The sequence below is a fragment of the Necator americanus genome, chromosome III (genome assembly GCF_031761385.1).
Source record: "Necator americanus strain Aroian chromosome III, whole genome shotgun sequence".
NCBI classification, from domain to species: domain Eukaryota; kingdom Metazoa; phylum Nematoda; class Chromadorea; order Rhabditida; family Ancylostomatidae; genus Necator; species Necator americanus.
The window spans coordinates 6434215-6459832 of record NC_087373.1 but is presented as its reverse complement, the minus strand read 5'-3'; the positions used below and the strand labels follow the sequence as shown (position 1 = coordinate 6459832).

The 25618-nt window shown below is 37.6% G+C and overlaps 2 protein-coding genes across 2 annotated transcripts; both read right to left on the bottom strand.

Annotated features, from left to right (window-relative positions):
• Positions 1 to 6321: 6321 nt before the first annotated feature.
• Positions 6322 to 14075, bottom strand: RB195_008764 (uncharacterized protein; the record flags this gene model as incomplete). Its single annotated transcript, XM_064195423.1, has 14 exons — positions 6322 to 6484; positions 7753 to 7841; positions 9708 to 9835; positions 9955 to 10058; positions 10218 to 10358; positions 10881 to 10983; positions 11148 to 11336; positions 12021 to 12134; positions 12214 to 12355; positions 12580 to 12681; positions 12739 to 12916; positions 13085 to 13270; positions 13336 to 13491; positions 14026 to 14075. The coding sequence occupies 14 exons, from the start codon at positions 14073 to 14075 to the stop codon at positions 6322 to 6324; spliced, it is 1845 nt and encodes a 614-aa protein (XP_064046568.1).
• Positions 14076 to 20523: 6448 nt separating this feature from the next.
• RB195_008763 (uncharacterized protein) lies at positions 20524 to 25597 on the bottom strand (the record flags this gene model as incomplete). Its single annotated transcript, XM_064195422.1, has 17 exons — positions 20524 to 20652; positions 20737 to 20874; positions 21613 to 21745; positions 21807 to 21903; positions 21960 to 22112; positions 22172 to 22342; positions 22394 to 22488; positions 22772 to 22874; positions 23068 to 23190; positions 23287 to 23374; positions 23434 to 23530; positions 23591 to 23730; positions 24243 to 24433; positions 24503 to 24554; positions 24629 to 24803; positions 25214 to 25333; positions 25485 to 25597. 17 exons carry the CDS (start codon positions 25595 to 25597, stop codon positions 20524 to 20526), a joined length of 2118 nt encoding a protein of 705 aa, XP_064046567.1.
• Positions 25598 to 25618: the final 21 nt, after the last annotated feature.

Below are 25618 nucleotides of genomic sequence, written 5' to 3'. Positions count from 1 at the left end.
CTCCGCTTTGATAAATGTGGGTAGAGTCTCCGCGAGACACTTAGCAGTAGTCAGGGTGAACGGATAACAAATGGATTTTGTAGGCGAGTTCCATTATTTGAGTTGCATGCTGAAAAACGAGAGCAGCTACGAGAGAGATCTTCAGCAAAGATGCGCTTAAGCATAGAACTCCTTAACAAAGTGCTTGTGGTCGACTCCCATCGTCAACGAAATTAAGCTGCGAGTCTACCTATCCGCAATTCGTCCTTTCATTGTGTACGAATCGGAGAATTGGGCAGCATCGTCAACGGTGATGGAGAAGCTCGACCGCACGGAAAGGAACCTGTTTAGACGGATGCTCGGTGACTTTTAGCCAATAGTGTGGCATAACGAAGAGCTCTACTCAGAAGCGGATGTGACGGCGGATGACGCGAGGAAAACATTAACATCTTTCCTCGCATTCTAAAGCCGCAGAAAATCGTTTTCGACTTTTTGGTCACATTATAAAGAGTCTATTGGATTGCCTCGTTTAAGTAGCCTTCAGGATGCTCCCAGACGCAAACTGGAAGAAGTCCTCCCGCACGTAAAAGAAAGATCTAGACTCAGCTGGTGAAAAAGGATCTGAGGACACTTGGGGTGGATAGGCAGTTTGGGCGAGACGTAGATAAAATTTCGCAGAATGGGACAGCGACGGGTGGATAGATTCTGGGCGAGCTCTAGCTGAAGTTCGAACAAGATAGACTCAAATATGTTTAAGGACGGCTCACTTCGGAGAAGGTGCGGGTAAGCCGCGTTAGGCCCTAACATCCGCCCGCCATTTAAGCCAAAGTCATTCCCGTTTAATTACTATCACATGGGAAGAAAATCGATCATTTCAAGTATCTGCATTATAGAGAGGATTTTATTATTTGTAGGGGCTTTCACGATTGTCTATTCCTATGAACGAGTTTTCTTCGAACACATTTAGAAAGTGAATAATTATGGTTTACGTAGTTAGAATAACCAAAAACATAATCAATCAACAATCAGAACGCCCAATGGGTTCCAAAAAAGGGCGGGCTTATTGTTGCGTGCTTCTTTTAATGATGGAAATTGTCAACAATGTCCACGAAATCGACACACATACATACAAAAGTTTCCATCAGTTTGCACGTGAACTCGTCCACATTTTTTTGTCATTTTCAGTAACTACATCTGTATCGTTCACGGATTTTTTCAAAAAAGGCCGTATTAGAATTTTAAATACTGGGAACCGAAGCTGTTTATTATTGGAGGAGAAGCGTCCTCTTCTTTGAAAAGGAGATTTTGCGGAAAACACAACTGCGGCGACGCCAAAATACGGACAATATACACGCATACGGACATCGACACGTCTACATTTTTACAGTATTACGCTATTATTTGCTTATTTCAACTATGAAAGACATTCTATTGCTAGTGGATTCCCAGTTCTAGTGGTATGCATCTAATCGTTTCCAAAATCTGCACTGTTCATATAATATTTACAAAAGTTCACTAGGAACAAAATGTTGTACTCCATCAAACAAAAAAAAAACTCCAAAGTTCTTCAAAAGAATTCAAGATCTTAGAATACAGAGATCGTAACTCTAGTTTAGAACGACAGCGCAGCTAACTGGCTGGTGGATTCAAATTCGTGTTGTGGGAAACTCGTTCACATGAATTAAATTAAAGATTAAATTGAAGAATTAGAGGCAGAACACCACGAATCTGGGGTGGTACGGATTTAAGGTGGGGATTTCCTCTACGGGGTCGTGATTGTGGAGAAGAGGGTGATTCCGTTTATTTCTTCCTAATCGCCGTAAAAAAACGGAAGATGCGGCGCGTGCACAAGGCTGACACGCTTCAATCGGACTCGTTGTGAAAAATAGCGCCCCGGAACGCTCGAAGCCTCATCTGCCGGGCCGTGTTTTACGGCGATTAGGAAGAGATGAACGGAATCATCCTCTCTTTCACAATCTACGGCCCCCGTATAAGAAGTACCCATCTGAAATCAGTACCATCTCAGATTCGGGGGGTGACGCTTTTAATTCTTTGGTACTACAACGAACTGTTGGGAGAAAACACACAGCTAAGTCTAGCACCTGTTATCACTTGCAAGGAGTTCCTACCACCTTATCGTGCACTAAAATAATTCCGATGATACAGGAATTTCATTCTAAATACCAACTGAACAAATTTTGAGTTTTTTTAGAAGTAAAAGCGAGGAAAATTGAAATTGATTCATTTTGACTGTATATGAACATCTTTTTTTATTTTTCATTATTTCCAATCATTGTATGCAAATATTGTAGTATTATTATTGAACATTTCAAATTGGGGAGAAGGCATGACCGAGAGAAAGTACCCAATTACACTAAAATCGATTGCATCTCATCAAAAACGTGTATAGAACTTAAACGAGAACTGGTCCCCACCGACGCATCAGCTCCTATTTTCTCTTATTTTTTACTGATTATTTCTCAACTAGCAGCTCAAAAAAAGCGATTGTTTTCAGAAATAAATTAGCACCGTGTTCCTCTCCTTCTGCGACTATAAGAGCCAGTAAACTAGAAAATTAGAGAAGAATCCACTATACATTCTTTTTATGGACTTTTTATGACCAAACAACTTAGCTGGAGATTTTTTTGTAGAGTGTTCAGGAGACTGGTTGTAATTTGGCTACAAGATTGTACTATTGAGAGGTGGATGTTCCTGTTTTCTTCCTGTTTTCTGAGATTGTCGAAGTTTTTCTGCACTTAGTGCAGCCCAGTACAACGGTGGCAGGAAATTTTCTCATAGCTCCTATCGAACCTCATTTTGACGTTGGAAGCTTCCACTGACACTACGGTGGTAGCGGACGAAAACGACAAAAATTCAGTAAACTACTTTTGTGCTTGACTTTGAAAGCTAATCGGTTATGTTTGCTTTAATGAACAAAATCTTTAATTTTTGTTTACAGAATAGGAAAAAGATGACTTTTTGCATTTCTATATTTTAGTCACTGTGAAAACAAATAATCTACTGCAACAAAAACGCATCTTTATTATCTGGAACAAAAACTCGATAAAATAGTAAAATTGATTAGTGGAAGTAAATGCCTTAATCATGTTATAAAAAAACATATTTTGAGAGGAAAGTAGTTATAAAAAAACATATTTTGAGAGGAAAGTAGTTATAAAAAAACATATTTTGAGAACAAAGTAAAATTTCGAGAAACAAGGTTGGGATTGCTCTGAGGTTAGTAAGGAGATCCCTTACAGAGGTTTACTGTAAGGTTTCCATTAGGCAAATTTTTTTTTGTTTTGGGTGTTAAATAAAATTATTGGTGAAATAATTGACAATTTCATCAATAATTTGTAATATTAATGATTTATGTTCGGCCAGAGCTCGTTCTTTGTTATTTTACAAGGTATTTGTTTCCCCTAGCACTAGAGTTTGAGTAGAAGGCTGAAAAACCACCGTGTACATCAAAACAGCTCTCTTATATCGGCAACATCTGGAGTACGTCCCATAAATCATCCTTTTTTAATTCCTATCGTTCCTTAGACATGACAAGACATCACTTGAATGGCATGTTTTTCAGAAAACAAAAGCAATCAATACGCATTCATCCCTTAAGCGCTTAGGCGTACGAGGCAGTACGTAATTACGTACATATTCGTATCCATGGATTATTAGAAAAAAAAGCACGAAAAACTACAAGAAGAGAGGAAATACAAAAATACGGTCAGAGAGACCGATACGATCAATCAGTGCTCGCATGCAAAGAATCAAAATTATTTGGTTTTGGTATCGTGTCTCCAAAAACTAATAATCGCGAGGTCGTCGATTCCTTGAATAAGAAAGGTAGAAAAATTAAAAAGAAACGGAAAATAAACAGGAAATATGTATTTTTCTGGATCGTCGATGGAAAATATTAATAAATGTTTACAAGAAAAGATCATTCGTAGGGGTGAGGAATCAAATTCCTTTTTTTTCAAGAAAAATAATGAAGAATCACAAAAACACGATGGTTCCATGAACATATCAACTAACATAGTGCAAATTACGGTAATTTTATGGCAAGTACAGTAGGATGACCCATAAAAAACAGGTGTTCTTACACATTATTGTTGTTCAAAAAGACAAAGAGAGCGAAAATTCGAATAACACTGTTCAGGAAGGCTCATTAGGAAAAAGAACAACAGGGATGGGAAAAATAAGTTCAGCTGAAGAACGAATAGTACGTTTGTCGGAGGCGGAGCTGATCATAATGGATCATGATCAACGCTAACTGATCAACACACGCACACCCCTCAAATCCCTGTGGAGAGGCGTCGGAGTCGGTTGAGTGAAAAATGTCTGTGCTTCGGTAGAGAGCGTGTCCCACGTGGAAACGCAGCACACCGCAGGCGTTGTCCGTGTTAAACTTCACCCACGCGCCAGCCGCCGCTATCAAATCGTCGTTGGTGTGCTGCTAAACAAGCCGTAAATGTTTTCTCCGTCACCGCTACCACCGATGTTTCTCGGAGATAACAGCGATGAACACCTGAGCAAATCAAAATCCCCAAATCAAGAGATTTCTGGAAATTTTCCAGAAAAAAATAGCACTGAACTTCAACGAATCAACACGAAAATGGGTCCCTTGAGCACTCGAATTTTCGAATGACTCGCTCATTTGAATAATCGAGTAATCATTCAGATCAATTCCACCTATACTAGGGATATACAGTGGCTAGCATCATACCGGCATGGGACCTTCAAGAGTAACGTACCATACGTTTATCGAGTATTGATGGAGCTGAAGCATCCGGGCACATAGCTGTACGCTACGTAGTTGGCATGAAACAGAAATTTCCCGTAGTTTTGCCGCTTTCTTTTCATTACCTTTTGCAAAAAAAAAATCTGAATTTTACCAGGTTTTTGCTTGGATTTGACCTGAAATGTAGTAGAATGGTAAAAATTGTTATTATTATTATTATTATTACTATTATTACTATTTTTATTATTATTATCACCATTATTATTACTATTATTACTATTATTATTATTATTATTATTATTATTATTATTATTATTATTATTATTATTGTTATTATTATTATTATTATTAGTAGTAGTAGTTAGAATCGTGCTTTTCAATTTCGCTAAAATTAAAAACAAAGGCCTGGATGAGCAGTGAGAAATCGATAATTTGATTATTAATTATTTAATTACTGCAATAAAATCCGCAGAGTTTTCATAAGGCGAGATCTTTTCTCAAGCACTTTTTCTCTTTTAGCCTTTTGACGTTTATTTATTACCCATTATTTTCATGATTATTTATTGTCCTTTTTATTACGAGAATGGGAAAAGACCAGGAACCACCGAAAAACCATGGCCTCTAGAGGAAAAAATCAACGATTAAGAGAAAACTTGATAAATGGGCAGGAACTAAAAAGAAAAAGCAATCAATTGAGGGATTTTTTTACCCTAACTATTTGAATCAGTTCACAAGTCTGAATGATTACTACTTAGCTGTGGCGTTTTATACTGGAAAAATGGAATTACCAACTAAAAGTTTATAGCGCATCTTCTGCGTAAAAATGCATATTTGGAGCAGTGTTTCAGAAAGATCAATTATTGATTGGAAGTGAAAAATAAGGCGATTGATCATTAGTTTGATTAGTGACCAAAACGTGCATCAAACTACATTTATTTGTCAGAAAAGAAGAGAATTTTCAAAGAATTTTCAGTTTATCGTTGTTTTTTACACTTTTCTCTAGCTACTATTACTTTGCCGTAGGCAACTTTGCTGCAAAGGATATCCAGACAATGTTGGCTGTTGTTGTTTATCTGTTGTTTATGTTAAGAAGCGCCACACGATGCATTCCTCACAAAGCTGCATCAACAGATAACATTCATGGAGTTGCATCCCCGTTTCCCACTATTTCTCACAGAACACCCATAATTGATCCGAATCGATCAATTGACTGCGAGCTGACAAATCGATATAAATCTTCTCAATCTGTTAAAAGTATTTATTAATCATTAATATGTACAGACAATGTTATTTTCGTAAAAACCTGAACAACAACAATCCGCTTGCGGTATGGAGATGTCTGTGGTGACATATTAGAGACGTAGAGGACTCAGAGACAAAAATGTGTGATCAAAGGACTATGTACTGCCTGGCTGTCTGTCCTCTGCGCACCTCAAAAATGGGGAAAAAATTCTAAAATCCGGTCATTTAATAGCAACGTTAGATTACAAGAGGTTCAGCAGGATCGTCAATATCTATAGCTCTGAGATTTAAAAAAAACCTAAAATGAAAATTCCAGAAACAAAGCAAAGAACAGGAAAAAGAAAACAATGCAAAGTCGATTATTGATCGGCTTTTTTGATCTCCTCTGAATCCTCCTGTGATTGTGATATTTCCAATGGAACTAGACGTTCATAAAATACACCCAGTACTATTAACAATAGCGCCCATGTGGCAAATTGAAATATCCATACAACTTGCGGACCAAAGTACCAGAACATATCCCTGAAAATGAGATCCTCAAAAATTGCTATTTACCTTTTCCTGATAGAAAAACAAAGAAAAATATTGAATTTACCAACGATACTGCGATTTTACACGAGCGCTCGGAAAAAAGTACCTTTTTGTAAAGGGGAAGAGCTAGAAACTATAGCGTTTTTTTCAGTTTTTTTTTTCTTTCCTTATTTTCTATTTACATGATAGAGAATGCGCAACTGAAATAACAGCGCCGCAAATGTAGGGGCGGAGCAAATGTCAACTGGTGCGCGTGTTCACGACCAAATATCTTTTGCCAGTGGTAATTGGTCGTTAACATTTTAGAGCTAGTACTTCTACAGAAATATATTAAAGGCATCACCCCACGAATCTGAGGTGGTGCAGATTTCAGGTGGAGTACTCGTAGACGGGATGGGAGACTATGGAGAGGGAGGTGATTCCGTCCATTTCTTGCTAATTGCCGTAAAAAACGGCCCGGAAGATGCGGCGCCGCACAAGGCTGGCGCGCTCCAGTCTAACTCCCTGTACAAAAGTGCGCCAAAACGCCCGAAGCCATATTTTCGGGGCCATTTTTACGGCAATTAGGAAGAAATGGACGGAATCACCCCCCTCTTTATGATTTACTATCCCGTATACGAATACTCCACCTGGAATCCGTACCACCTCAGATTCGTGGAGTGATGCCTTTAATTTACATGTTATGTATTGTCATGTCATTTGAAAAGAACAAACAAAGATAATTTTTAAAGGGTATCTGAATCCTACGGCAACAAAAAGAAGTGTGCCGAACATAAGTGGGCGGTTCTTTGTCCACTTTCACGCGCGGTTTTCTATCCGAGTCGAGTTCCTAAGCGTAAAACATCGAAAAAGTGGCTTGAAGGGAGAAGGGTAGAAAAAACCCATTAATTTATATTTTCGTGAGGTGCTCACTGAAGCACAACATTACCATAGTGACATAGTGCTGCGGAAGTACCGAAAGCTAATCACGCCATAATACTAAGCCATAATAATAATATATTACTATTATTATTATTATTATTGTTATTATTATTGTTATTATTATTATTATTATTATTATTATTATTATTATTATTATTATTATTAAATATTATTATAATATTATTATTAAATACAAGTGTATAGAACGATTGCAGTAAAAAAGGACATTTTTGAAGTGTCAAAATTTTGTAAGAAAATTTGGAAGAATGTTAGCAACAACCCAGAGAAATATTGATTAGATGAGCCGCGCGGCAATCGATCAATAGAGGCGGACTCACGTGACAGCCACTGGTCCCAGCACGCGGCTACAACTGGCCAATAATGTGTTGATCCCGTGCATTGTTCCTTGTCTACGAGGTCCAAGCACCTGAAATTGGTGAATAGTGGAGGAATAGATCAACCTTCCGCAAAATGGCACCACACACTGGGTCCCATGCAGCTGGTCACGCACCACCCTTAGGGACCCACACAACAAAGCCTTATTGATTTGTCTGTTGGCCCTGTCACTCCTTTTCTACGATGCATTGAACAGGGAACAGTTCAATATTTGTCCAGGATCAGATATTTTCGATCAAATCAAATAAATAAAATAGTGAAAAAAAACAAATAAAAAATTCCGAGAAAAATGTATTGATTGATCTCTTGTTGCTTACTCATACCTATATATTTATATGTAGTAAAGTAAATGTTTGCGTTATAAATAGGATCAGCTGACAGCCGTCTGGCGGCGCTCTCATAGGCATCATCGTGATCAATTGATTGATGTGAATGGGGGTTTTCTCCTATGGCTGCTTGATACATGCATGCATGGATCCCCATTACACTTTTACACTTCGCTTCAGTGCCGTACATAAACATGTATATTTTATAAGTATAAACACTATTTGTAAAGATCTCAGATGTTCAGAAATCTGGAAAAAAATTATGGTAATTTTTATTTCACTAATGTTTAGTAAATTGATGAGAAAGGGCGATTCTTCTAATGATCCCCTTATTTTTTGGGAAAACGATGAAAGGGCACTTGGCGAGTGTAAACAAATTCCACCAGTCAAGTGAAAAATCCCTTAAAATTCCTTTAGCTCATCCCGTAGCGGAAAACAGCACGGAAGACAGATAATCAGTGTGCCACGAGTGAAAAGTTAGGCATCCCAAACAAATCTATGGACTAAAAGAAATGGATAGATAAGCGCAAACTAGCGAACATTCGTTGGCGACCACAGGAAAAAAAAATAAAAATATGGCAAAAATAAAGGATGAAGTGCACAGCGTTGATCAGTATAGGAATCTATACTATAGCCTATACTACTATAACCTATAGGAACCTATAGGAATCCGCCTATACGTTCGACTTCAGTTCAGAATCGTTAGAGATTTGTGAGCACACATGCAACCTCAGCATGACTTGCGGGGGCGTGCCAAAGTATGAAATCAGTGCTGTATCCTCCTAGACAAGTCTTGTCCTAATTTAGCAACCACAGAGGGATGAAATGCCTGGTTAACACCAGGGCTAACGGTCGATCGTTCACTTCACCGCAGAACTTCTTATCGATTGTTCCACACCTGTGCTTTTCTATTTCGGCATGATTAGTACCAAAAAGGAAATGAATTAAAAAGAAATAAATTTAAAAAAAACTACATATTCAACATGCCAAGATTCAAGTACAGTCGAACATGGGCAATACTGAGAAAAAGAATTAGTTTTTCTACTTGTAAACAGATTTCTATATGCTAACGGCAATGTATAAGCCGAGGGTGATGGTAACCGGCAACAAACGACAACAACCGAGTTCGAGCAAAGATGAGGATAAAATTAGAATTTTACCACGTAGATGTTACGTAGTTCCTAAAGGAATCACTCCAAAATTCGGGTGGAGTGTTCCTACGCGGGGTGGTAGATTATGGAGACTAGGATGATTCCGTCCATTCCTACCTAATTGCCGTCAAAAAACCGGTCCGGAAGATGCGTGCACACAGCTGGCGCGCTCCAATCGAACTCATTGTAGAAAATAGCGCTCCGGGACGAGCGAAACCGCATCTTCCGGGAGTTTTACAGCAATTAGGGAGAAATAGACGGAATCACCTTTCTCTCCTCAATCTACGACTCCGTGTTGGCATAATCCACCGGAAATCCACCCCAGATTCGACGGGTGATGCCTTTAAGCGAAGTCAAATTCATCGCCATCCAGTGAAGAAAGAAGAGATAACCAATTTATCGATCGATTATCTGACTCACCCCAGAGTACATCGCTGCCAGGTGGACATTCATCATAGCGAATCCAACACCGAACACGACCACATATGATCCGGCATAAAGTGGCCAGGGAATCCTTGGTGTGGCTGCACACCATGGTGAATGACATGCTGAAATAAAGTCTACGCTCGTGACGTGATTGGATCTTGAAGGGTCAATGTATCTATCGATCGCTTCGATCGAACAGACGACCTGCTAAATATTGATCGAATTGATTTGTTGCACATACCGTCACTTTCAATGTTTCCTGTGTAGAATGGCCATGAATATGTGGAGAACAGAAATCCCACACATACTAACACACCAACTAGAGCTCCTACACGATTATCGACCCTGGAAAATCGATAGCGATTTGATCGTTGCGAACAATCAATAATAAACTGTTGAAGAAATGCTTTGTTTGTACACAAAACAATCATTTGAATTTGATGGAAAAAGTTCCTTTCTACAATAGACAAAAGTTGTCTAAAGTGTGCACAAAAAAGTGACTACCGTTTCCCTAATTTTGTCCAGACATAAGTGAACAGGAAGGCGAAACCAACGAATCCGGATAACGATACTAGGATGGAGTTGAACTGAGTGGTTTCCGTACGGCTAAGATCAAACATTTGTTGAGTGTACATGGAACCGATCCTGAAAATCAGGGTGACTTAATCGAGATTAGCAACAAATGAGGAACGCGGTTCACGTAGTTTAAACTACTACGCTAGATTGTTCATACATTGTTCGCCTCGTTCCTTTGCGCTTGCGCCAGTGTCTATGTTCACTGTCGCAACCGCGATGCGGCCGCTGTAACTCACGGCACGATCCTTACCTCCGCTTTCACTTATCGACTACACAATGGAATTCTTTTTTTTTCCTTTTTTTTATTTGTTCATTTTTTTGCAGCACTGTCCTGGCAAGTGAGCGGCACTTGTGATAAAGAAAAATCTGGAGGAGGGGCTGGAGTGCAGAGAAGCAGAGTACGTCTACGTCTCTAGCCACCACTATCGTACTCACTCACTGTATTGAGCGTGAGACATTTAAATGTCAGGGTCTCCTCCCTTTTCTCTGTTTTTGTTTTCATTGTAAAATAAAAATTCTTCTAAATAACTAAGTTCCTAGATGTCTGCTCGTCTGCACTCCATTCTCGTTAGAGACGCAGAGGAAACTTACGTCTCCATGTTTGCGTAGATGAACATTTGAACCATTTTGGCGAATATACAGCAGAACACAGCCACTTTGTCGAATGGTGGCAGCGAAACGGAGAACTGTGTGTCTAAACATTTCATAATAGCGCGCTCCTCATATGTATGACCAATCAATAACTCCACATCAATCAATAAATCCTTAATTTCTTGGAAAGAAAGCGTGTTCTTGCAAATTTAAGGAATGCCAGTTTCCAGATTATTGATTGGTTAGACAGGACGAGGTCCCACATACCTGTGCTGTCCAAACTGTTTCGTTTCCCCTCACGAAACATTGGTGCCTCTTTAAAGAAAAATGCCATAAGCACCATAGAGACAGCTACAAGAACGTTGGCGACGATAGCAGGCATTGTATACATATTGATTTGTAGCAGACCAAATACGCTACCAGGATAGCTTAGCGGGGAGAAGATTAGCTGGAAACCTGAAATACGCGTGGAAATAGAATAACGCTGTCAATCGTATGCCCCGCCCAGCGGTCTAAGATTGATAGCTATTGGCTGTTTTTTTTTAGTAAACAACTACAAAACGATAAATGAATAAACTTGAGGGTAAGCTTACAAGTTTCTTAAGTAAATTTTGGGACATTATCAGCAAATCGATAACTTTTTCCAAGAGCAATTATTGACACAAACGTGAACAGAAATATGAACAGAAATATGAAATAAATAAATACCGAAACGGAAATATACCATAAATAAACAGACAACAACAACAACAAATAAATAAACAATAACATAATAATGCACAAATTTCATGCAGCACCGTGATTTGTCGATAAATCAATACGCAATAATCCGGAAATCCTACTCTAGGTAGTGGAGCTTGCATCATTGATCGATTGACGAATATGACTACCCGACAACATACGAGATAGCTTTCAAGCAGAGAAAAAAATCGTTTAAGTGTTGACGAAGAAGATTTTAAATAATTATATTTACGTTTTGAAAGATTCCTATAAAAAAACACTGATAGTAGCGAAATATCCAACTTCGCACGAATTTTCACATTGAAAACAGTTCAGTATTGCTTGAATGACGAAAATAAAAGAAGAATAATTTCAAAACAAAATAAATCACCAGAATAATTCCGAAAAATTGACAATCACCTGGTCCTAAAGCGATTCCTAAACAAAAAGCACCGTCATACAGTGCGGCTGCAGTGGAACGATCTTCCGGTGCTGCAGCATATGTCCAATATGTGGGCAACAAGGAATTCCCTCCTGAATTGATTGATATTGATCTATTTTTCTCAATAGATCCGCTAGATCTGCGGCATATGATGTAGCAAACGTCACTTACCAGCAGCAATCCCAGCCAAAAATCTTGCTACACCCATTGCGTATTTACCGTATCCTTGGAAATTGTGCAGAAACATGTACATAAAATTTGTTGTCATCATCAATACCATTGAGCACATTGACGGTTTACGGATACAACCGAGCTAAAAACAGGGTCCCATTACTTGTGGCCACTTGCCGTTTAAGCAATTGCTTATATCAAAGAGATAACGAGCCGTTGATTATATTTTCTTTCTGTATCTAATTCATTCTGGTTTTTTGTCTGGAGCAGGACTAATTTTTTTTGTCCCAGGATTGGACCGTGTGCACATCTCGCTCCATTGATGCTGAATTCGCGCCGCAACTGCGACCAAGCCCCGCCCCTCACCTTATTCGACCAATAGCCGAAAAACGGTGCTGCACCGGCGATACCAATACTATAAGCGGCGCTGATGATTGCATAATCCTGCATATTAGCACTATCGTCTATCTGTAATTTATCGATTGAGGTATTTTCATCGTCGAGAGAAAAAATGGGACTGCGCACCTCTTGCAAAAATGGCCAAAGTGAGGCGAAATAGACGGTGAATTGTATTCGTGTCATCAATATTACAAACATAATCAAGCGTATCGATTTCCAATCGGTCTCCGGTGACGTCACACTATCTACGGATGACGTGATCTCTTCCGTGGAAGTCTCCTCTTTGGGTGTTGGTGGGCCGAAACTGGAAAATTCACTACGATACTGCGAATTAACACTATTCAAATCCGGTTCAGCCTCATGTCCGCAATTGCACAATTTCGCAATATCGATTTTTCGACTGAGAAAAACTACTTTGAATTTATTGACTATGAAAATTGTTAAGCAATTGCGAAAATCGAATGGAACAAACCTGAAAGAGTATCTGGACTCCTCAATAGTTGGCAACTCTGGAAACCTCGGAGTTTTTGGCGTCCTCGGCGAAATTGGGGTCCGAGGCGTACGCGGGGTTTTCGGCGAAGCGAAATCGAACGCTGTCTCAAACGAAAAGATGCTTCTTGGTGTGAGCGCTGAGCCATGGCTGGTGGAGCGCGAAAATCTAGGCGAGCCATAGAAATATTGGAAATCGATAATCGTTAGAGAATTCTCGAGAACGACGCTAACCTCTGTCGTCCTTTAACAACCGCTGGACTGTTGGGCAGATCAAATGAGAACACTGAACAAGGTGTGCATGGAGAAGGTTCGGAAGTGTAATGTGTTGAGGGGAGTCGTAGACGATGCGGTCGCTCCGCCCTCTTCATCAGTCGCGCACGCTCTTGTCTGTAATTGCGGACATTTTGTGCACTCTCTTGTCTGCGATTGCGGATCATCCTTTATCATGTCCTAAGGATAGCGTTCACTGGTTTCAAATACATTTCTTGCTCTAGAAAAGCTCTAGAAAAAAAATGCGAATTTTAAGCTTTTTATCCTTACACAAAAAATTCATTTTTCAGACTCGGTCGAATTTTTGCATTTTTACTTTCTTTTCTTCGAGAGAAAAAAAATTACTAAAGAACATTTTCTGACCTTAACAGGTCTGTCTTTAGAAAATTTGCTGTCCAACTGTAACTCCAAGCAAAATTATTCTGGAAATCATTTCTGTCAAGAAAAACTCCAAGTTCCACGTAAAGTTATAGAATCGGTAGACTAAATTCTACTAAAATTTTTCATTCAAACTGATAAATAAACAATCCTTAATCAATAAACAGCAATCAATTTAAATAATCTTTTTTTTTCTTGAAAGGTAAAGCAGATCACCGTAGGTAGACATACTAATTATTGTAGTTGCACTTTTCAATAAAGCTGATAACTAACGAGTTACTGGGTTCCTTTGTGTGTGCAGAGGTGAATGATTCATCCGTCATCGATAAATCTGAAAATCATGTGAAACTAACGGAAATATAACGACATGTCACGTGCACCGCGCACGAAGTGCTCGAAAACATTTTCAACTGAACTTTTAGGTGTACCGTTGGCCTGATGCAGTGGTTAGTGTTAATACCCGGAAAGAAACGTTGAAATTATAACAAAATGATAAATTTATGGAAAGTTCATTAAATATGAGATATAATTCATCCTTCGATCATGATTTTTATTATTTTTATTTATTTTATTTTCACTTATTTTTATTTTTATCTATCTTTCTTTTTATTTATTAAAGTTTTATTCCGCTTCTGAAACGAAATGAAAAATGATTATATATTAATAATTAGTAGATGAACACATATTTATAACAATAAATAAATAGTAATAATAGTCAAGGTAGTCCTACAAAACTTGAAATCATCCAACAATTCGAAATTGTCAACAAAAAAAATCAACGCATTCCTTTCTTAAGTTCTTAACCTGAGTTCATGATATAACAATACAAAAAGTGACATACTAAGATTGTAGAAAAAAAGAGAAGGAAAAAGAAAGTTCTTCGGTGAGAAAATATTCTCAAGAATACCGAAAAAAAAGAAGACTCCTTCAAGAAATCAGTTCTGCTCTGAATTTTCAGGCGGAATCGTGGGCGTCTGACAGCTCTGAAGCTTCCGTGAACGGAAACGACTGATCCGAGAGAAAAAAGTCTTCAAAAATCATCGATGCTGTGTGCTGTGTTCGCGAATAAACACTGATAAGGTGTCTTATGACGAACTTTGAGCTATTAAAACAGTGATTATATGTTTTTGAGGGGAAACAATGAATGATATGGAGCAGATAAGCACGTGAAGCGTGCAAAGTACATTTGAAACAAGTTCAACTTGTTCAACTGAGTCCACTAATCGATCAGTTGATCAGTTAATTGTGTGAAAAAGCGAATTTCTTATAGAAACTGATATTATTAGCTTGGCCCGTAAGTTTCTTTCCTATCTTTCGGATATTAATTAATTAATTAATTTATTTATTTATTGAAAACACCTGCAGGTGTGCCATAAAACAAAAAAAAACCAAGATGCAATCGAGCTCACTAGAATTTAAAATTATTTCTAATTATGATTTAAAAAATTTAAATTAGAATTCAAAGGAAATATTTTTATTCATTTTTCTATCGAACAAGAAACCTATTCCACTCCAATGTTGATTTTTTTGGCCTGAGTCTCAAGTTGCTATGAATTAAACTGTTAACGATCCTGGAAAGAAAATTATGTAACCATCTTGTGTATTACTATCATTTTGACTTTTATTACTGTTTGTTATATGCTGTTTTGTTGTTCTTTATATCGAGAGGATTTAACGATGTCCCGGAAAATTTAAACACTAGGATTATTTATTACTAGTTAATATTTTTTCTCGTAATTTTTCTTCTCTTGGCAGTCTGGTTGTTGGTTCCGTCATACCATCTGCCGTACAATGCACATCTTATCTTTTTGTAGCCAAAGTGCTAAGCTCCGCCCCTTTTTGTACAATAATTAGCGCAATGTAACACTATAAAACAACTATCATAACATGTCGAATCGAATAACAAGATAAGGTCATCTCCTGTCGTCCGGTCGTACACAATATTTAGCAATATAATGAAAAATTAGAAAATATTGCCCGGAAGCTGGTACCATACGAATATTGATTGGAAGCTGGTACCATGCTTCCATATAATAATAATTATATGTAATTTATTTATTGTTTATTTATTGCATTTATTTTTATTTTATTCGGGGCGGGAAATGCAACTGTCCATGAAAGATGAGGAAACTGAAAAAAAGAGGTGAACGTGATTTAATCACTACTTTGGCAAGTATGAGCTGTTTATACATAAAGTCCATAATGTAGACGTTTCACAGCAGAAAACTGAACTTTTTCACCTTATGGATGAGTCATCAAAGATCTATCCTCGGCAAAGGCACAGGTCAATAAATAAAACAATAAATAAGAAAGATATTTAAACAAGCTAAAAAAAAACTGAACAAAGAAAACAATTGAGAGCGGATAAAGGAAAGCAATTAGAGGATATTTAAAAAAATTAAAAAAGCAAAATAGAAAGAGAATAAGAAATAAGATAAGAGTAAAATATTTTGCAATAAATGAAGCATAGAACAATAAACATTAGCTGAGATGTAAAGGGAAAAAAAGGGAAAAGCGCCTCATTGTAGGAATTATTTGACGAAAAATGATAAAAAAAAAATGACCCCTAGTTTAAAGTAAGAAGTAGTAGGAAATCATTAGAGGTAGTAATAAAAATTAAAGAGTAATAGAAGATGGCAAGTGAGAAATGAACGTATAGAGACGAGAAGAGGAAGAAAAAAAAAAGATGCGAGATGAATAAAAAGGGACTGAAAAAGAGAAATAAGAAATGGACTATGCTAAAAGGATAGAATAATTTTTAGGGAGAAATGGTTTAAAGGAAAGAAATATGACACGTAGGACGGGTTAAAAAAATTAGAAACACGGCTAGGAGCAATAGAAAAAAGTTACTTGCGAATAAAAGTGGAAGTTTTGTTTTTTTTTTCTTTTTAAACTCGTTTTTCTAATCGAAAAGAGCAAAGAAATCATTACATATAGCAAATATACGTTACTAAATAAAATAAAATAAAATAAAATAAATAATAAATGAATCAAAATAAGAGATGTGAGGATGGGAATCGATGAAATCTGAAAAAAAAATCGAGAAAAAAAAACAGTTGAAAAAGTGAAGATAAAAACAGATTTGTGGTGAAAGGATCTATGAGAATCTAGCGGTTCAAGAAAATATCCTACAATATCGCCGAAGGAAGTAGAGCTGTATGATTGCTTTCTTTTTTTTTCTTCTGAAATTTTCTCAATGTACAAATTACAACAAAAAAAACGAACAACATAAAACGTTCGATGACGCAAATAAATGTAGTATAAGGTGAACAATCCGATGTTAGGGACCGTTTCATTTCCAGGACATCGTCTTCTGAATGCTCCGCCCTATTTTAATGTTGATGATGATCTGTTGTCGCATTGGACCGAACAGGTTCGTCGTACTCGAGCGCTCATCATACGATAATTGATTATCGGTTGATGACCGTATCATGTTCACATATAAGGAAGAATTTCCGTTATTTCACTGATCAGTTCAATCGCTATGTATCAAGGCCGTTATGAACTGACTTTGTTCTGGGTTAGGTCAGAGAAATCGTAAATAACATTTCGTGATCGTAATAGTAAATAAATGAATAAATAATAGTAATAATAATAATAAATAATAACATTTAACGTAATAATAAACAATCGTAAATAACATTTGGGATTTTCATCGTTTTTCCCACCAACCATTCCTAATCTGAACCTGATAGTACATAGTAGGAAGCGTGGGGAGCTTTTCCATGTGAGACCAGTAAAAAATTGCCAAGTTTTCGAAACTGATTAAGGATAGAAATCCCTGAACTCAAAAAAATCAAACTCAAGCTAAATCCTCCACTTAAGGGCTAGATCCTTGAACATGATTAGCAAGGATATTAGCACTAACTGGGATCAGTGGGATTTATTTTCCATTGTATAAAAAAGTTGTATGCAATTCCTGTAATTGTAAATATAGAAGTGTTCGAACGAAAAACTTCACATCACTTCTTTCTGTTTCTGTATTTCTCGACTCAAATTCGTTTGAAAAAAAAAAATTTCTATTTGCCCCAAATGGAAAAGCATCATTTCATTCTTTCTGCTACTTATCTAAAATCGCGAATATTTTCCACATCAAAATCATGGAAATTAAATTTAAAAAAAAAATTATTTCGATGTTTTGCATGTGGTGCTGTGAGGGATTTTTGTGGAAAAGTTTTGAAAAAGTTAACTAATAAATTTCATCTATAGCTACCAATAGGCATAGATATCCCTTGGCACTCATAATCACTTAGCTTATGGGTGAGAAAATCATGTCACACCACAGAAATAGTAGTAAGAGAGAAGATTGTTTTCTTTTTTATTTTCTAAATTTTCTATTTTTTTATTTTCTTATTTTTTTCTCGGTTTCTAACACTTGTTAATATAGATTACGATCATTCTACAGTATCATTTATGGGAGAAACAAGAAAAATGACGGCAATTTTTCATCACAAATTTGAACGTTCCATCAATACTATCCAATTTACCATTTGAATATGTATAAACAACGTATAACCGTAATTTTTCCATTCAAACTTAAGGAATCTCCTCATATTTGACTCCAACATAGTGGTGTTCAGTCAAATATTTGTACAGTACACAGAAGAATTATCATCTTTTGTACTGCACAACATTTTAGCGACCGTGACGGTCACTTATCGTGTCATTGTCACTCAAGTAACAGATTAATGTGGTTCTCCTGTTGTAACTCTTTGCCTGTCACGAAAATTAATAACTTCGCCTTCGTTGAGAGCGTATGGTCGGTCTTACTGCGCCTATAAACACACAACTGAGCCATCATTGAGTCCTGTATTCCTTGGATCGATACGGGTTAACATCCTAAAAGTGTCTCAGCACACAATGTAGAATCCCACATCAACAAACTTACCAAAAATTCACAATATCTCCCATAAGTTCCTCAACGTTCACTCAAAAATGGACTAATCCTAGTGTATTGGAACTCAAAAATACTGGACAACTGTTATAAAGTTTGTAAAAACAGTGACCATTAAATAGTGTCAATGAGTTCATTCGTAATTCTATCGACGGAAGCGACCCGCGACTGGGGAACCGGTTCCCAACTGCTATTTTGGGCAGCAAACATCGTAATCATCGGAACGGAAATGGTCGCATCCAAACGAATGCTGACGTCACAATGCCCCGGAAATTGATCTTGATCTACTTACAATACAATTATTATAGGCAGAAACTAGTTTATTATTAGATGAATCCACAATCTGTACAAACAATAGAAGCATAGAACTAACGAAACCATTAGAAAGAAGAAATCGTTTTAGGACCAACACGATCACAGTGTAGATATTATCACATTAACACACCAGTGATACTATATGAAGGAGCTATACTGAGTTAGCGATGTGCAGAAATATATTAATTACAACGAATTTGTTAGAAAAAGAAAAAAAAACAGGTAATGGCAAAAGTGGATTGCTTTGAAAGTAATTTCGGTTCATCAGATCAATGTCAAATCGTCTAGTATTTACCGTACTTCTACAGTTGCGTCTTAGGACCGACACGATCACGGTATGGATATTGTCACGTTGACACGCCAGTGATACTATACGAAGGAGCTATACTGAGTTAGCGATGTCCAGAAATAAATAAATTATACTATACTATGGGGCTGTAGTCGGTATTTAAGTCCATTCGCAAGTCTCACACCCACGCAATAGTGTCCTGCGCGTAAAATTTGCCTACGAGTTGTGCAGCAATCCTTCAGTTCACCCTTTCATAACATTATTTCAGACCATAAGCGAAGAAATCACATCAACAAATATCTGCACTTCCTAAAAATTCCTCACTGACAGAAATTTATGAATCAAAAGCAGCTGCTACAGTTAGTGAGAGCGAATCCAGATTTGACTCAGCATAGGACTGCAGAGAACCGATACCAATACCCATAGACACATAGTTTTCGCGCCGAGAGCATAAGCAACAAGTAAACATCAAATAATTATCTTTGGCTCCATCTACATGTTACATCGCTGGGCTGTATCCACCTACCCGCATCAATTCCTATCCAGAAAATCTTCCTACCTTCTAAACACTATTTCAGAACGCTGAGCTACTTCGTCCAAATGCAGTGGTTCTAAGATAATGCCGATTTTCAACAGAAATGAGCAACTACTACGCATTGGAATCAACTACGATAATGGTGAAGGATCCTAGCTTAAAACTGGTCAATACATCCAGAAAGAAAGGAGAACGTAAACCGATGAAGAAGGAGAAAACGAAATTACTTCCACAACAATCTAATGAAAGCAAAACCAAAAAAAGGTAACAAACTATTAAAGATATGAAAAGGTGACAAACAAGTTGAAAATGGTTTGCTTTAACAGCCGTAGAGCTACTATTGTCACTAATTACCGGTAGTGTTCAATTTATGTTTCTAATATTGGTCATTACGCAAAAAGAAGAAATAAAGGTTATGTAATATATCGCTCCCCTTTGAATTGACAAAACTAAGCTATAGTGGGAATGTACGTGCTGGCAGATGCAACAGCGTGAACAGTTATTTTTTTAGTCTAACAACGGACGCATAGGTAACTCCCTTCACGATCGTAATCACAAACTGTGAATGAGAAGGAATCTTCTAGAAAGCTGCTCACAACCCACATTTCAGAAAATGTGTATATACTTTGGACACTGATCGACAATAGCTGCGTGCGTACGTATGCAACAAATGGTTCTGTGCTGCCTATCTATAACATTACTCAATGGAAATCTACCAATACCACACTATTTCAATGATTAAAGACTTGGAAGATGTGGTAGCGATGAATGTGGGGTTGATGCAGGTGTAGGACTCATACTATTGCAGCAAATTTCACACTCATCAATGAGCTGCAAAAGCTCTTGCGGTGATGGACCGTTCAATCCCTAAAGATAAGGAATAAATCATCTATAACAATGATATCTAAACCTAACAAAAATCGGTTGTTGTCAATCGTAATCGAAATATACCTGGAGTATAGTTGGCGGCAATTTTACACTGCTTGATGACGTTTTCATTGCGTCCATACTACTTGTCGACGATGCGCTGGCAAGAGATGACTGGCGTGCAGCCATATGCTGATCCAGCGCCGTTGTTAAATCCCACATCTTAAGAAAATTTACTGGTAACGAAAGAAAAAAAAACAGGAAAAAACATAGTTATATGAAAATTTAGTTATATATGTATGCATCCCAGCTTCAGTAGCCATGTACACATATGCAAATGTATACAACGTGTATATGTCGATCTTTATCTCTGTTTCTGTGACGTCTTCTTCAGAAGTGAATGTTACGGTATCTGCTTCTCTGAAGTTGTCGTTGAGCTATCCGTTTGCTATCTTGTGGATAGGCGTTTAAAGGGATAGATTATTTTTGTGTTTTCAGTTCCTCAAGCTCCGAAGAAGACGACCATTCTGGAGGTCCGCAAAGACAAAAATAGATATTGGTTGTCTTCTCAAGAAAAAAATGTACTAAACCACAGAGCAGGAAAACTAACCATTAATTGACAATGGAGTACCAAGAACAGGCAGTTAAGCAAATGTTTGGAGATGAGCGAAAAAGTTACGCACAAAACTAGAAGAAATTGTTTTCGGAAGGTATAAAATCCTCCAGAAAACACCAATTACTGCAACAATCTCAAGCCTATTGTAAAGAGAAGAGAAGTTAGGTTGAAAGTAGGAGAACGATCATAAAAGCACAAACTTTCACTACATAAGCAAGAGAGGTATGTCTCGATCTGTATTTGATCATCTCCAGCGTACGAAAGGCACTAACCACAGACGAAAGAAATTAAAAAAAAACGCTTAGTTTAGATGAGTTAAAATCCTAAAAAAAAAAAAAACTAACCTGTACACTTCCGCTTGTCGTACCACAGAATAAGAATCGTCTCGGTCTGCTGCCCATTCTGTTCGATCCTTCACATTCATGTACGGTGAATGAAGAAATCGCCGCTCCATCCACCGATCTTATCGTACATATCCTTAAGATATTTGCTTGATCTTGCTGATCGATCTGCATATCAGTGTTATCGTAGAGCTTACCTCTCTCCAGTAGAAGCTAGTCGGACGAATAGCTGATTCGTATTCGGTACAACCCGTTGTACAAACACTTGATCCCCATCTTGATCGCCATACGGACCTGTAATCGATAGCGCCTCTCTGACAACTCAACGACAAAAAATCCTTCGGACTCACCAGGATCAGCATAATCCCTGTCCACTGAATCATCTGTGGAATCGAGAGTCAGCACCTTAAAGGACGCCAAACTCGTACTTCCGGGCTGGGTGCTAATCATTCCACGGAAGCGCGTCACCATCCATGATCGTACGTGATTATACTCGGAGCAAACTAATAAATTATCAAAATGAGTCACCGCTACAGAAAACATCTCAGATCTATCTCCATACCGCTGATCAAATGATTTGTGCTCAATGTTACTCGAGTAACTGGTGAATTATGTACTGTGTACGTCTGAAACAGTTGTGGACCGTGTCCTACGGTTTCTGGATGCTGCACAATTACACGGACCGCTCCAGACGAGGTGCCGTAGGCGATTTCAATCCAGTTGCCACAAACATCTGAGGAAGTCATAGAAATTATACTTAAAGTCGGTTGTTTTCAAAACTCACTAGTTTTAGGTGTCAAGTAAACACTAATCGACGTAATTCCATCGCCATTTGGATCCTTATAGAGTTCAGTAACCAACAAATCGTTGTCTTTCATTCTAAAACATAAAAGTGAAAGGGAGCTACTATGATATATAGATAGTTTACACACACTGGTTCATAGTGGGCCTCTAATGACATTCCAATTTTTTTCGAAACTGTTTCGAGTGATGAAGCTTAAAAACTTCTTTAAGTAACAATCGAAACTGCGGGGAGTGCTTCAGAAACTCAATAAAAAAGAGACGAAAATAATGACAGATTCATCTTCCTATGTAAAAAAAGTTAAGGTAAGTTCTCATGTAAATCATAGGTCTGATCATTACAGTATTGAATCGTGATTACCTTAGAGGGAACTTCTGCATGTCAATATAATACATGGAACCATTTGTGCACCCCAATAGTAGTGACGATCCTGCCGTATCATAACAAGATATGGCCACGACATCTGAATAAACAAGGCCCAAATGATAAGCGCAGCAATGATACTTTTTGAACAAACAACAGAGTTGTGGAGCAGCGCACAACACTAATATTTCATGTTGTTATCGAAGCTATACATGTTGGAGACTATCAAATGATCCGAAACATTGGCAAACGCTAGGATTTGGAAGATCATAGGAACAGCAAACAAAGCCTACCTTGTACTTGCCAATTGTGCGTCATTGAATGCCATATTCCAACTTTCCCCGTTCTGCTCAGCGCCACCATCTGGCTGCCGATGAAAAAAAGCTTATCCACAGCCACAGATAACGAAAAAGTCCCTAAAACAGAACGAATGATACTGTTGTCCGTATAAAAAAAGACTTGTATGCAATTTACTAAGATGTAAACTTCTATTAACAAAACCTGACACCAACCAATCTTCACAGCGTTGTCACCATCTTCCAGTGCCCACAGAAGTATATTTCCATTGGCTAACGCCACAGCTACCATTCTGTCGGTATTCTAAAGTTTGCGATACACTTATGCAAGGCGAACCAGCTGTTTTAGCATATACATTTTACCTGCGGTCCAAATTTCGTATTCAATGCTACATGTTTGATCAAAGAGTCCATTCGAGGTATACTGTACACACTTTGCCATCCCAGAGATTCTTTCATACTATAAAAAAACTATAAAATTGTTGAGCCAAGAGTCTATTTACTTACTGTATTAACTCGCCGATAAACGCATGCGTAGTATGCATATCCGACAATAATCGAATTATGGTGGGCTCTGACAATACGTACACGAAGTGGATCCAGTTCATCTTCCGACGGCGAACGTGTCTGATGTTTTAGCTGTGCTAGTTCGTTTCGAATCTAAACTGACTAACTAGCTTCAAAGTAGCTTTATCTAAAAACACTCGTAAGAAAAAAATGCATGAAACTCTCGAAATCAAATTAATTAAAAAACCTCGTGTGCAGTCAATCAAAAATCAATACGAAATTTCCAAAGGTTTTGGCGAAAAGAACGAGACAGGTTCACCGAGTTGAATTTTTATTTCTAGTATTGTTCATATTTCCTTGAGGAAAGTTTTCTATAGCGAAGAATAACCAAATTTGAACAAGCAAGAAAAGGCAGGTAGTGGAAAAGTAAGTAAGTACTTTTCCACTACCTGCCTTTTCTTGCTAGTATATAAGTATAGTTCTAAAATACTTCAAGAAATTTCTGAACTAAACAAGTATCTATGGATCGAATGTGGGCTAATTAACCGCTTTTAAAAATTCCGAACGCAAGTGCTATTCATATCCTTACAAATAATGTTCTAATGTTTCCTTTCTCTTGGAACTACTAAATGAAACAATTTACAACTAACAGTAGTAGAACTTACATATCTAGCCAACTCGTATGAGCTCTTTTTGCAATGTCCGTATACTCTTGGGGTGCTATGTCCACTACCATGTCTGGAATACCATCCCTCCACACGTTCACCGGTAGTAGCCGAACTTCCAGACGTTGGAGTAGTCTTATTATAGCAGCCACATGCCGCTGCATCCGTGCTTGACGTTGATTTTGGGGTTTCTGTCAAGAAACAGCAATGATATAACAGGAAAATATAAAAGGAAAAATAAAGTGAACAAATCCAGCTACCTGTTTGTTTTGTTAGCGATGAGTTATCGGGAGAAGTTGTACTGCTTTCTGTCTAAAACTGGTACTACTTTGAAGTCTGCTTAGTTTTTTAAAAGATTAAATATCATTGGATTCACTTCCACTAACCTTTCTTTCCGCAATAGGTCGTTCAAATGGTAGATTTGGTGCTGGAATCATGGCGTGAAACAGCACGGATCCACATGAAGAGACATCCAGTTCCTCGCAAAGCGTCAAACGACGAACTAATGGAGCTAGACCAAAATACTGAGCCTCATGTTTTAGAGTGCTTGGCGCAACATTGCTAAAACATTATGATTTATGACAAGATAAAACATTCACTGAATTTCATGTGGAAAACATTTAGTTGTTTTGCTCGTAGAAAGAAAATTCCGCAGGAGAAGAGCCTAAAAATGTTTCTTTGTTGCTGAATAAAATCTTGGAGTTATTCTCCAACATCCTAACACCTCCTAATCTCGTCACTAATTTGGAATATAATAAAACTTGCTAACACTGTTTTTCATTGGTTTCAAATTATTCATGGAAATAACGTTTTTCAAGGAAGATTTATTGAGTGAAAGCAATCAATATTAAGGTTTTCCTACACACCAAAAACGAAGAAAAGAAAGCCTAATAAAAAGATCGATAGAACTGATCACGAATTAGAAACAGATTCAGAAACTGATCACGAATTAGAAACAATTCCTGTCTCACCTTAGGTCCACTTGCTTAGTGCGCAGATAGTTGAGAATTATCCGGAAAATGTCAGGATCTCGATCAATGAAAATTGCACCGCTATCATCACGAACTGTCGGGATTCGGCCACTCAAAAGGCTGTAAACAAGTCAAAACTATAGCTGTTTAATGTGTTCGTAGGAGGTTTCGTTCAATGAAGTCTTTTCTTATTTGCCGAAGCATTTCTTTTCTAACGTCCAAAATCACAAGAATAAATATGTTCTTACCACAATAAAATTGAATAATTTACCTTGTAAAGAACGAATCTGGGATCCATGTTAACGTATGTGAACTGGTGGCGAATCGCTGTCCACCCACATTTAGACTGACGATCTGTTCAGGAATGTCAGATGGACCCACCATGATTTCACTTTTACACTGCCA